At 41.0% G+C, this 13,805-nt stretch overlaps 1 protein-coding gene across 1 annotated transcript in view; it reads left to right on the forward strand.

Annotated features, from left to right (window-relative positions):
- The window catches only part of NAB1 (NGFI-A binding protein 1), a 226,022-nt gene extending 214,202 nt beyond the window's left edge, over nt 1-11,820 (forward strand). The window contains exons 7-8 of the mRNA XM_069615674.1: nt 5,579-5,728; nt 6,442-11,820. Coding sequence (XP_069471775.1) covers nt 5,579-5,728; nt 6,442-6,533 — 242 coding nt within the window. The 3' untranslated portion in view covers nt 6,534-11,820. The remainder of the gene's footprint in view (nt 1-5,578; nt 5,729-6,441) is intronic.
- Nucleotides 11,821-13,805: the final 1,985 nt, after the last annotated feature.

Consider the following 13,805-nt stretch of genomic DNA (forward strand, 5'->3'; position numbering starts at 1 on the left):
CTGCTGTGTGATGCTGGGTGCGAGCTGGCATGTGGATGATCCTCTGGCACATCCCAACATGCCAAAAGCTTGAGGCAGCTGTTCATCACATGAATCCACCCTGGGTCTTTGTCCCTTTTAAGCAAACCCGCTTTTGCAGAGAGGGTGGCCAGATATGACACCCCATCAATCTCCAGACCCCCCAGGAGATGCATCCCATTTTTAAAACAGACCAGCTCTCCCTGTATTGGTTAAGAATAGTGAGACATGCAGGGAGTGCTGCAGCATTGGACAAGGAGAGGGAGGGAGAGCAACGTCTTGGTTGTGCAAATAGCGGTGCACAGAGAACTGCTGACTAACACAGTTTCGCTTCAATTCAGAAGGAGTGGTTTAGTGTTTGGTGTTTACCACCTGCACACAGGTCCTCTTCCGCAGGCATGCAGTTTGGGAATCCAAAATGTCAGACAGTCTTTGAGAAGGCTTGGCCTCTGCGTACATTTGGGTCAGGTCTAGGGTCTTGCAAGAAGCAGAATATCCACCCATGTGTAGAGGGCAGCCAATACCTAATCCTGCATCAAGGCTAGCCTAACCTGAACATAAAAGAATCAATGGCACGAATGACCTTCCTTTTTTGAGTTGAACAAACACTAACATCAGCACATCAGTTTCACAAAATCTAGGTTGGCACCAGTCTTTCACAGGGACACCTGCAATTGCTCTCAGGCATGATTCAAAGTCCTGAGTCATGCCCCCAGTTAACCAAACTGTCAGTTAACATATCCCCAACATCATCCCCCTCTACTGACAAGGCCCAACACCATGCCACAGACAAGACTGCATACTGTTACATCACCCACCCTGGCCTGGATAGTGAACTGAGCTCCCAATCCACCGCCTTACCAGTCATGGGTTTAATGGCGCTGACAACACATGGAGTTTCCGCCCTTGCCCACTAAATCCTTCCATCCATGGCTACTTACGTGTCTCTAAACAAAACTCTGAGGAGAAGACTAACAATGTTTCATAAACCATGCACTGGAAATAGCAGTGGCACGCTTGCAAACTGCAGGCTTTGAATACCGGATTGTAAATAAAGAAAGAGACTAGCCTCAGCAAACTTGTTTTTAAGAAAGTCAAATTTTGTTTTCTTTTTCATAGGATTTCACACTTAGTATAGTCACTTAATAACATTTTACAGGCACATACAGGCGGATGTGGGGTGCAGGAAAGAAGATAAAGGAGTGGGAGGTTGGAGGCTGGGGAGGGTTCGTCTGGAGGGAAGAGAAAGGGGAGGTGATTGCTAAAGATGGATAGGAGGTTAATTTAGAGGTGGAGGAGGGAATAAAGTACAAGGAGGAGTTGAGAAAAGAAGTGAGTGGTGTAAAGTCTAAAGAAGAGGTGGAGAAAGAGACAAATAAATTGACTGAGGAGGTGATATGTTATCAGGAGGAAGATGTAGGAGATAAATAACAAAAGGAGGTGGAGGAGGGGAAATGTTGTACATCAAAGGGATGTAAGTGGATGGATGCAGCAGAGAGCATCCGGCTATGCGCTTAGAGGTGTAAAGGAGACGAAAGACGCCACTGCAGAGAGAGAAGATAGACGGTTAGAAACGGCCTTGTGCCTAAAGAGAACTAAGTGAAAGACGAGTATGGGTTGTGGGGAATCAGACAGGCCCCTAGCACAGGAAATGTGGAGAGTGAAACCACTGAGCCTGCAGGCAGCTATTGGCTTCCTAGAGCTTTGGTAAAGCCCTAGGGTTGGTAGCAATCATTGTCCTTAAGACATGGAGGAGGGATCTCTCCAGAGTCAAGAAAAGCCAAGAAGATGACTTGGAAAAGACATCTTTGCAGACAGTCAAAGCCAGGAAAGTGCAGGATTCACAATCAACCCCCCAATGTTATAAGTGTTTGAGGGCTTAAGCCTTAGTCTGGGAGGGACCTGGTGAAAGGAACACTTTTGAGAAGAGTCTGATATATGGAAAATGCCATCCTGCTATGGAATTTGACCTTGATGTAGCACTTTATTTTTAATGCTAGTAATTGTTTCGCAATGATCCTACTCTACCTCTTTGACACCTTCCTTTTCTTCTTGCTGTCTGCGTCTGTGATTTCTGGTCCCTGCTCACCCAATTACTTTTAATCTAATGTTTCTCTTCTGTCTTTGCTCTTATCTCTATGCTTCCCTTCAGCTAACGCATTAGATCTTTCTTGGTATTTTCCAATATCTCTCATGTGGGAACCATCATTTGGAAGGTTCAACCCTCTTTCTAACTATTATTGGTGGTACTCCAATATCCATCGTGTATTATGGATTTTAATGGGATTTTTTATTGAACAATAAAACGCTGGAAGATCACCATTTAAAGTTAATAGTTTTGGAGCTACATTATATGTAACCTGAATTGTGAGGGATTCTTTAGGTTTTGGGCGTTTGCTTTTCATTGTTATTTTTCTACACATAAACACCCATTGTCTCTATGGTTGTCTGATCTGGTTCACCAAGAAAGCTGTTGTTGTGACAAAAGGGTGTGTGGAGCCCATGTTTGTGTTTTGGTCTACTGTAGGAAATCCCCTAGACGCTCACACCAGAAATAATACAACCCACGAGGGGAAAAGGCCCAATACTCATCTTGCAAGGATAACAAGGTTTATTTCCATACCAAAGGAAAAAGCGCCAACAAAGAACTCTGCTGCAGCAGAACGTTCTGGCAAAATCTGCATGTGCAGCACATTATAAAGGTACACAGCATCATCAGTGACATCCTTATATGCAGTAGAAACCCACCAGGCTGGTTGGTGCGACCCTACACATAGGTCACCTGCTCCATAGGGGATGTCAGGCTATTGGTCTCAGCCCCGTCTGTCAGTCTTCTTCCACGTGGGGGATGCTGCATTCGTTATCAGTCGTAAGCCGAGTAAAAGGCAATTATTTTGAAAAGTAAACAACACTTCTCTATATTTGCATTTGGTACAAGTAGACAGGAGCCCGGGGGAAAGCCAAGGTTGGCACCTCTCCAAGGTCTTCCACCCTCGTTCTGGGGTACAATTTCATCCCTCCCGGCACCTCTCAGCACAAATCACATGACCTAGAAATGAAGGCAGGAAAACCCTTCTTTTTGATTGATTGGGAGTGTAACAGGTTTATGATCAGTGGTCTGGGGTTGGCTGGTTCCTTGGAATTCAGGGGTCGTAAAACTAGGGCATTTGGATGCCATAACTTAGAACTGGTGGGGTTTGGAGGCCTGTGCCCTCCTTCTCATTTGATATTGTTCAGACACTCAGTCCCCCTCCCATGGCCTTGCAGGGCACATTCTTCCCAGGGCGTGAAGGTTGGCAACATTTTAGGACAAGGAAGGGTTTATGGATCTGTGTAGCTCTGGCCATTCTAATCAGTGTCTGGGATACAACCTATTCCTTTGCACATGTTTGCAGCATAGGCCTGGGGTGCTGACTGCCGCGCTGCATTTAAGCTTTGTACACAGGATGACTGCTCTAAGATGGCTGCTATTCTCGCATGTGCACTACATCTATGAAGCATGCAATAATGTAATCATGCAGAGGCCTTTAAGGACACCCCCTGGTCTCTTACAGTACATGTGGCGTCCTTCGGCTTATTGTGAAGTGCTTGGGGGTGCGGGTAGATCGTGTCCCCTTCCCAACACTACTGCACTGCATCCATGCCTTTCTCTGATATAGTAAGGGAAGGCTAACTGCCATTCCTTCGGGCACTGCTATTGGGCACTGCCCCACTTCACATTAGACATCAACTGGTGCGAAGCATGATCAGGCTACTTACTTTTCCTGTAGGGTTGCAGGGTTCTGTATACTCCCACATGCTGCTCTAATCACCTCCAGGTGAGTTCTGGTCAACAATCTCACTGTGTCTGCTGCTTCTTCCTCCTTCTCCACCTCTGTTTCCCATCCACCCTCCAACCCAACATGGATTTCTCATTCTTGAAGTTGACCACCTCTGAGACGCTATGTCCATCCTATCATACCAATGGCCTACTTTGAGTTAAAAATTGGGGATTGCAGGTGGAAGTGGCTAGCATGGAAAGAGGCATGTGGATAGTTGGAGTTAGCATCAGAGAGCCGCTGCATGCTTTATTCATCTTCCTTGGGGCTAGGTTGATATTCTTGTCTCAAAAAGAATTTCCAAAATTCTCCAGCATGGGGATCTGGCATGGATTCACTTTCACTTTAAAACTCCTCTAAATCAATCACTGTCCCCTGGGTCATACTGCCCCATCCAATGTCATTCCTCTCCCTAAGCCCCACCTCTAGCAGCCATCTTCAGATTTTCACTGCACGCTTCAGTGTTGGGAGGCCTCAAGTTGCTCGCCGAGCTTTATTGTACTTTTTCCCAAAAATGTTGGTGAAAACGTTCTATATTTTGTTCCATCGGAGCCCGTGTGCTTCTATCTTCATCGGCCGGCAACGGGGATCCGTTGTCATTGAAGTTGCATACCCCTCAAGGGCGGTTGTTCGTCGAAGTTTCTGGAAGGCCATCTTGAGCCTACTTCACGGCCTCCGACCATGACGGAGGAGAAAAAGGAGGGAAGGACCCTTTTCAGGCCCTGCACCCAATGCAGGCTAAGGAACGTTCATGGAGGACAAACATCAGAAGTGCCTGTACTGCCTGCACCCGGACCACAATGAGGATGGGTGCGGGATATGCCTGGGCTTCTCGAAGAAAACCAAGAAAGACAGTTATAGAAGGCTGGCAGCATGGCTCAAGTCGCACAAGGCCTCTGACCCGTTCTCCGAGCAGGGTCATGCCTCACCCAGGACTGGTCGGTCCGAGGAGCGGTCTCCCTCTGGGAGGAGGTCGAAGTCCTTTGAGGACGCCCCATCCTTAGGGGTCCAAGAGAAGGCCAGGAGCTCCAAGATCGATTCCACCAGGTTTGCCACTGATTCACATGTGAACCCTCCCACAGGCCCCTCGTGGCTCTACTCGGTCATACTGCCACTTTATGTGCTTACCAATCTGAAGATGGCTGCCAGAGGCAGGACTTAGGTAGACGACTGTCATTGGATGGGGGCAGAGGATTGGTTTAGAGGAGAAATACAGTTTTAAAGTGAAAGTGAAACTGTATTTTCTTTTACCAATGTTTCCCTGACAACGGCGAATATTCATGAGCATGTGAATCCATGTTGGAGAACAATTGTTACAGGTAAGTAACTTAAAGCATGTTTTACTGGGCAAAATTCATAGCAGAAAACTTCAGTTTGGTGGAGGAATTAGAATCGATTGTAGCATCTGCTAAAAAAATGATCATCCCTCTAAACAATTGTGTGCAGATGTTCTGTTCCAAAATGATTTATCTTTTAGGTCAAGGTCTTTACCAAAGGAGTACTCCGGTTGTCTATACTTTCTATAGACAGTCTTGCAAGATGTAGTACACACTTAAGGCCTATTTAATGAGTGCAAAATTACGGATGGCTTTTACCAGTTTAATCAAACATACTGATTGCTTTGTGTTTCTTTCTGTTTCTGCATAATTGTTTTAAGCACAACAGGTAGCTATGTCACCTGAGCTTGATCACTGGCATTGCTATCATTTTACTATCAGTACTTAAGTGAATTGTTGTTTCAGGGGAGAGGCCATTGAATCTTCGGATGACAAGTCACCACAATAGGCAGCCACAGCACATTACATCAGATGGGGAGCACCACTTAGGAAAGCAGTTATGCAGTGAGCTGACAATGATTTTTGCCAGCACTGATGCAAACTCTCAATCCTCAGGTGAGAGCTGTTTAGTGATACCTCATTCTTATTTTGAGAAGGATAATTGCCATGCATACCATTGAAATGGTAAATGTAGACAGTGTTGGGCGTTCCTGATTCCGAAACATAACATTTATGATGAATAGAAATGTGCACATGAGTATGCTTCAGTGGTTTCAGTTGGTGTTAAAACCCAAAATGCAGCCAGACAGGAAGTAATGCATATTACCTCATAGGGATCGTTATTGACCTTGTCTCAGCAAATCAGAATCTTTAGACTGCAGCATATAACTACTGGGTTTGACTGCCTTCTGCATTCAAAAGCAGACAGGGAAACAACAAAGAAATGTCCAGGCAAGATTTCAGTTTCACAATCAAAATGCCTAACTTACGAAAACCATGTTATTTAAATACTACAAAGTTCCACATTTACTTACTAACTCAGTTTATTTATTTATTTTACCCACTATTAAAATATTTTTGACTTCAGCACCAAAACATGTATTGCTACTACCTCTATGTGCTAAAAGACTTTTACACACAGGGAGGGGTCATTATCGCTTGGGATAATGACCTCCTGTAAAAGATTGCACAGTCTGATTTGCGCCCACGGCGTAGACACATACCCTTTGTCGTTTCTAGTCAAATACCTGAAATGATTCTATGCTTTGAAATTTTGTAAAAAATGAAATACCTCAAGCCTTTTAATTGCCTTTTTTTTCTTACTCCAGAATGTCTTGGGATTTTAAAGGATTACCCACAGTCAGCCTTCAACATACCTGAAAAAAAAATCATAAAGACAGAACCTGAAGATGGAAGCTAGCCCTGGCTGCTCGCTCGCTCTTGCTCTGTCATGTGATCTATGCCATTGGGCGCAGCCACCGAACTTCACCACGAACCTTGCAAGCCTTAATGACCAGCGTTGCCTCGTTCCATTGAAACTGAGTTTATAGCCAAAGCCTTGTGACTATCATAGTAGTCACCTGAAATAAGACAAACTGGATGAACAGTGATACAGATGGCTTCGCATTGATGAAACATCTTTATTTTAATAACCCGGGAAGGCTCACAAATTAATATTGCGAGCGCCTTATTTAAGAATGTATCATTATTTTGTGTAACTTATAGAAAACTAGCTGTTGGAACATGTATTCAGTTGTTGAACAGATGTGAATACAGTTCATTTTACTTGAAATGTCTCTGTCTAATTTTAATGTGTAAGGGTAGATACTAATGTCATGATTTTAAGCTAAAGGTCCTTTTGGACTGAGTGAAAGATGAATTTAAGTTGGCAAAGTTAATACCCTATTTTGCAATAGAATGTGGAGAGAATGTAGACCAGTGCACATTATGTTTAAACGTCTTCACATGCAAACACAATTTAAAAAGCATCTGCTCCCACACTTGAAACGGCATTGTATGTATATTTTAACTTTTTTCTGGTCTCTTAATTGTACATAATGTCAGGAAACTGGGATGAAGAATCTGAACATGCTACATCCACACAGATATACTATTCAACTTCAGGGAGAATGCAGTTCGAATTTTGCCTTTACAATAGATCATTGAAAATGAATGTATCACTGTAGGATCATTCCTGTTCCTAATTTAATCCAGGCTAGCTACAGCTCCCGCAGTTTTTACAGTGCACTTTCCAAAATCATGTTAACACATAAGGTAAAGTTACATGCTCTTTATGGGTGTCATAAGAAATAAAACTTTAACCACGCAACAATATTTTGCATCCGAAATATCAGCCTCTTTCAGGAAAAACTGAATAAAATATCCCTCACTTCTGTGCAGTGCTACAGAGTAAAATTATTTTTATGGGAGTAAAAAAGTAAGTCCAATTCCCAATAGGAGTATTTTTTAAGTAAGTAAAATTGTTTTAACTGGAAAACAGAATTTTTTTTTTTTGCACCTAGTTATTAATTCATGCACATTAAAAGATACATGTTTACCTCTATGGATGAGGCAGTAATAATAGTACATTCTTCCTGTGGCACTATGTATGCTACTAGTACAAGCATATACATGGAGCTGTGTGGGGGTAAAGCAGAGGCACATGGTCCTACTTACCTCTTTCCTATAGTTTTGTTGGGAGTATTTTTACTCTATTTTTATTTTGTGGGAGTGTTTGCCTATTTTTAGGGAGTAAAAGTGACTGATAAACCCCTTATCTGTAGGGTTTCTTCCCTGCCGGGTGTCCAGTTTCACTGCCTAATTTGGTTTCCCTTTTTATAGATTAGCCTACATCAGATTTCTTGTTGTTTTACCTCAGAGTGCTACGCACAACCATTAATTAATACTTTTTCCTATACTTTATATTTCTCAGTATGACAATCCTCCACTTTTTCTGTATGTGGGTTACCCGCCACTGCAAAAGAGTATAGAGGCATTTGAAATATCCTATATTTTAAAAGTATTATTACAAAACTAAAAAAGATGGGCGGGTAGAGGGAAAAAAACAGTTGCTGCATCAACTCTCGCTAATAAAATAGCATTTGCCTATGCCCTTAATATACCAAGATGCATGATCATGAGCCATATTAAGCTTTAGAAGCATCCTCTATTGAATCACAAGGTTTAGTTATTATAATTATAATTGTTCTTTTATAACACGCTTAATACCAGAGATTGGTTTCTAAGCGCGCAATCAGGGTTCAAACCTGTGTTGCGCTGCGTCGTCTTGCTTCCAAGACAAACACGTTGCCCCTGACCTATTCCCCCACCACCCCCCTCACCGAGATTGTGTGTTCAAATTTCTTTCTCTTGACAGAATTCGATCCTGTAATCTGGCATCAAATTTAGTTGTGAAATGGAACGTCAGCATACATGCTTTTCTTTTCTTTAGCATACAGATGTTGAATGTGGATACATTTTACTAAAACATGTTGACCTCGTACAATAGTGACATAAACTGTGCGTATAAGGGAGGAGGATTACAATGGATGAAACCGATGGCATATTGATTTGGAAGAAAATGACTGTTTTTACTATCTATGTATCCCTTTCTTTATCCACTGTATACCTTGATCACCCTTTTGATAATAACAATGTTACTTTGAGCGGGAATTTTTTTGCGACTGCTCTTTAAATTCTTGCTGTGGGGACAATCACAATGCACAAAGATTTCCCAAATGCTGCCAAATTTAAATATGCTTTTGAAGGAAGGATGGACACGTGCATTCATATGTGACGTGGTGCGTGGTAGGGGAAAAATGATTAACCAATGCATCTTTTGGGCTTTGCAATTGTAGTTTTTTTCTGATTAAAATTTAGACATCTAATCACACTGAAATATGTTGAGCCATTGCTACTGTCTTGGAACAAGACCAGCACTGGTGTGGATTGCCATCATTGTTTCATGGAGTTACTAAAAGATGCATCAATGATCTCTCAGGTTCTCTGATCTTGCAAGAAGAAGGGACATGTGTCTGTCTTTTAGAGGTGTTGCTCCCATTCATAGCCTCTTTGGTGTTATTTCTGGAGTATAGGCTACAAACGTATTGAGTATTTTGGTAAACAAAGTCCCTCTGCCTCCAGTATAAGGCAGCTGTCCTGCTGTCATTTTATTGACTATTATTATACATATTAAATACATTGAATCTCAGTGGCATACAGGCTTCAAGGTATATTGGTCCGAAAAAGAGCAACGTAAACATGGTAACATTTATCTGGTCCAACAAACGTTCAGGGATACAGGTTGACCACTGTCTTACTACCATTCCTTGGATTGTTAGTGCAGAGGAATGTAATGCCATTCTATGCAGTACCTTAACGTTTCTTTGGAATTATAGCAATAATGTTAATATTTAAATAATTCCATGACCATCCAACATTTGTTTCTGCAACATCTTGCATTCCTGATTCCGAAACATAACATTTATGATGAATAGAAATGTGCACATGAGTATGCTTCAGTGGTTTCAGTTGGTGTTAAAACCCAAAATGCATCCAGACAGGAAGTAATGCATATTACCTCATAGGGATCGTTATTGACCTTGTCTCAGCAAATCAGAATCTTTAGACTGCAGCATATAACTACTGGGTTTGACTGCCTTCTGCATTCAAACCCTTGGCTTTAAGTTGTGAAGTTTTAAATATGGGTTAGCTATTTATTTTAGGTATACTGTTTGCATCTTGGGCCAATATACACAAATTTAGAAATCTGAAATGTTTTAGTGTTTCTGAAGAGGCCATTTCAAAAGTCAGATGTTCTGCTGCCAAATCAGATAAGGATATTTCTGAACTTTCACTTCTTTGCAAATTTTGAATAGCTTCAGATTTTCATCTCTATCGATCTACACACTATTTTAATAGCGTATGCCTTCCTTTTAACTAAACTGAATGCATAAAAGGCTCCCAAATCCTGCTGCTCTACTGCAGATAATACAATGTTGTATTCTAGCCTTCTATTGGTGTTGGAAATTGCGGTTTAAGCCGTGAGACATTGCATAGATGGACCATTTGCCTGTGTTGATTGCAGAGTTAAATTCCTCCATAGAAAGGTACATGGGTACCATTTGGTAAGATAGTCGCAATTGTCTTTTGTGCTTCGGATGTGGTTCCATTTTCATATTTGCCATGTAATTTATTTGGCATTGAAGAATAGGAGTGGATGATCACATTCAATTTCAACACACATTTAGGAGAGCCATAAGAAGTAGCACAACCAAATAAGAGTTGAACCTTCTTGACCTGCATGCATTAGTTGGAATATAATGTAGAAGGCAAAGTGCAATGATTTGTATAATATAGCAAATTTCAAGGAATACATAGGTTAAAAGTTTTGAAGGAACAGCCTAAAACATGGCTTATTACAAAAAACTATTACCATTGAATGGAAAAGCAGCTGCAAACTTCACAGCATGACAGAAATGTGGTCCGATGTAAAACTACGAAGATGTGCAAAATAGTGAAACCATTTTACCCAGAGAGTTTCTTTTGTTTTCAATAATGCATATTTTGTATGTCTTTCACATTGCAGATATGTTGTCTAAATGTTCACTTTGGAAAATGTAAGGTGTTTTGCACTGCTTTGTGTTAAAAATGTGTTTACCAACCGTAGAAAGTATGTTTCATTAATTAATTTGATGTTTGTTTACTGTTAAAAATGTAAATACAGGTAATAACAATTACCTTTTGTGCTGCAAAATGTTGCACAGGTTTGTGCGTTGGGTATGTGCAGTTTTGTTTGATGTCGGTGTGCACCCAACCAGTTGTTGCATCATCATGTTAGAACAAAAGGAAGTGCGTAACTTTCCAAGCAGGACATCAAAAGTGATGCCTATTATGCACAGTTCCTTTCATACAAGAAACTTTGATCCCATTTGGTTAGATGTAATGCTTGTAAAAATCTCTCTACCCCACTTCTTAATTTAATTTTCTTTAATTTTTGAGACATTTGAAATGGGCAGGCTTTTGGTTCCATTGTGCATCCGATGTTTGTCCGCATGCAGGCTGCCAGTCCTGTAATATTGTTGTATATACTATAGTTATGTGTGTCACGTTTCAAATGTTGTCTAAATGTGAGATTAATTGTATACACTGTAGTCTTGTATCACTGTAAACCTCTGTCAGTCTTGATTTGTGGATGAAAGCCTTATTGAAGAAACACCATTTTGTAATACTATTAAAGTTTTTTTTAATAGTTGGTTGTTTTGTACTATATTGTATCACTACCTAAGGAACATTATTGTAGGCAGTGCAGTTTAGAGCTACACTTTGTGTGTTCGTGTGCTTGTTTGTTGTAGTGTGCATAGTCTTTGGGAAAATAAACAAGGTTAGATGTTTCTCCTGCCATTATTTAGACTCTTTTCTTGCACAAAACATGTTTTATTCTGAATTTAATATTGGTGTTTGTAGAGCTACAAGTTCGACAGTATCAGAATGTAAACTTCTTAGTACTGTAAATACATTTAAATCTAGAGCATCCGGAGACTGTCATATACTTCTCTAAATCTGACGTGACCAAATATTCAAGCTTTCACAGCTTAAGGAGGACGGCAGGGCCTTCACAAGAATAACATCACAAATCCAGTGGAATTGTTATTTTGTAAACACTAATGTATTGCACTTGTTTTACATTAAACCATACAATACACATATGTATTTGAATTGTGCATTCTTTGTTTAATATTCTAAATTTGGCTCAATGTATATATCCTAGAAACATGTATTGTTTGATTGCGTTTTCTAAAATAAGTACATATTTAGAAATGTTTTACATTGTACAGCAATGTGTTTTTTCCTGATTTCATAGTCCGTGTTCTTTTCCTTATGCTAAACACATACTCAGCTGTTTAAATGGTTGCTGTCATTACCCCAAGATTATGTTAACGTATTCCATTTTAAGAGAGCATGTGACCTCAAACACAATTTGTTAACATTAGCATATTGAAATGGAAAATGTATACAGGTGGTCAGGGAAAGGTGTAGGGGTTTGCGAGCGGATTGGGATAGGGATACGGAAAACATTAGGTTATGCGGGGATCCTCTTTTCAGGGAAAAGTTGGAAAGGGCAAAAAATCCCAATTCTACTGTCAGGAAAGGGAAGATTGTGTCTCCTGCATAGATCCTGTTTAAAATGTAATTGAACAATCATAGTGGCTGTGGTTGCCAGTACAATAGCTAAAATATGCCCTAATAATTGAAATGCCTCTATGCTGGCCTGCCCACCTCCATCCAGCTGCAGATTGTCAAAAATGATGCTGTCTCTAAAAAAGGGACCCCATTTGAGGAGCCCTGTTGTGATCTGTGCTTGCTTCCTGTTCATGATTTTGTAAGATTTAAGATTGCCAGACCTTCCTTTTTAAGATTGTCTGGCCTTTTAAATGTTTGAAGTGAAGAGGTTTGTGCCCACAATCTCTTACGCAAGTGTACCTCATCATTTCTTTAAATGTTCAATATCTTTTCAGTAACACATATTGCACAACTCCATCATGCAGCATGGTATTGCACATGCTTCCATGCACAGTATTTCAAGCTATTAGATTTACCTCAAGTGCTATTAATGTAATCAAAATAGCTTAATTTTCTTAACTTAAACGAACATTGTTTGGGGTATATGGAGAAGTTTTTGATAATTTGTTCGATCTGCTTTCATGAATACAACAGAATGCTTGTTGAGATGACTTATTCTTCTTAAAAATATGTTCATGCTCATATTTCCATTAAGTCAAGGGATTGGCAATGGGAACCAGGTTTGCAGCTTGCTACTCTACCCTATTTCTGAATTATTAAGAAAGGACGCATGCCTGGTTCTAGGCATTGTCACTTTTACATTGACAAAAATTTCTCTGAATTAGATTTATGACCTGTAACTTACATGGGGTGGGTCACAAGACGATGTGCAACAATACCATAGAAAGCTCGTGGCACAAAGGGTTGGTCCACCTACGCATGAAATTGCGAATGTACACAGTCTCCCGGCAGCACTGGTTGTGTGGTCATGCACTCAGGATCTGTTGCCGTTGTGGTTGCTACGTCCGGTGTGTCTTGTCTCAATTCTGGGAGGTGCAATCTGTAGGGAGACTCATTTAATTGCTCGTGTTAGTGTGGTCAAATAATCTTTGAACTCGTCACCTAACACTGCTGCTGCCCTACGTGCGTCTGAAGCTCTTCTCACAGGAGATATAGGGGTGTGCATACGCCGACCAGTGACCACCTTGTGAGGTGACAAATGGTGGTCTTTGTGTTACTCACCACTCCGAAATAGGCCGAAGATGCGGAGGAGTGACCTTGGAGATGATGGTGGTACAAGAATCGATAGTCAGCCTTCCATCCCAGCTCCCCTGAGTACAAGACTCAGGCTTCCTCAAAGAGGAGCTCTTTTCTACAATGTACCTCTCTGCTGTTTCAGTTGGGACAGACAGAGGTGTCAATTGAATAAAAGAGCGGGGAGAACACACACCGCCAATACCAATGCTGCAAAGGAATACAAAGATATTAGACAGTGTTGAAGTTAAGGCAAGTAATCAGAAGAGTTGAATTACATGGGAAACTACCTAGACAAGTATTGGAGTGGAGCTTCCCCGGGGTGGATCTGCAAGAAATATAACACAATGAGTGGGATGTTCTAAAGATCCTTTGA

Source organism: Ambystoma mexicanum, chromosome 9 (assembly GCF_040938575.1).
Source record: "Ambystoma mexicanum isolate Mex_15411 chromosome 9, UKY_AmexF1_1, whole genome shotgun sequence".
NCBI classification, from domain to species: domain Eukaryota; kingdom Metazoa; phylum Chordata; class Amphibia; order Caudata; family Ambystomatidae; genus Ambystoma; species Ambystoma mexicanum.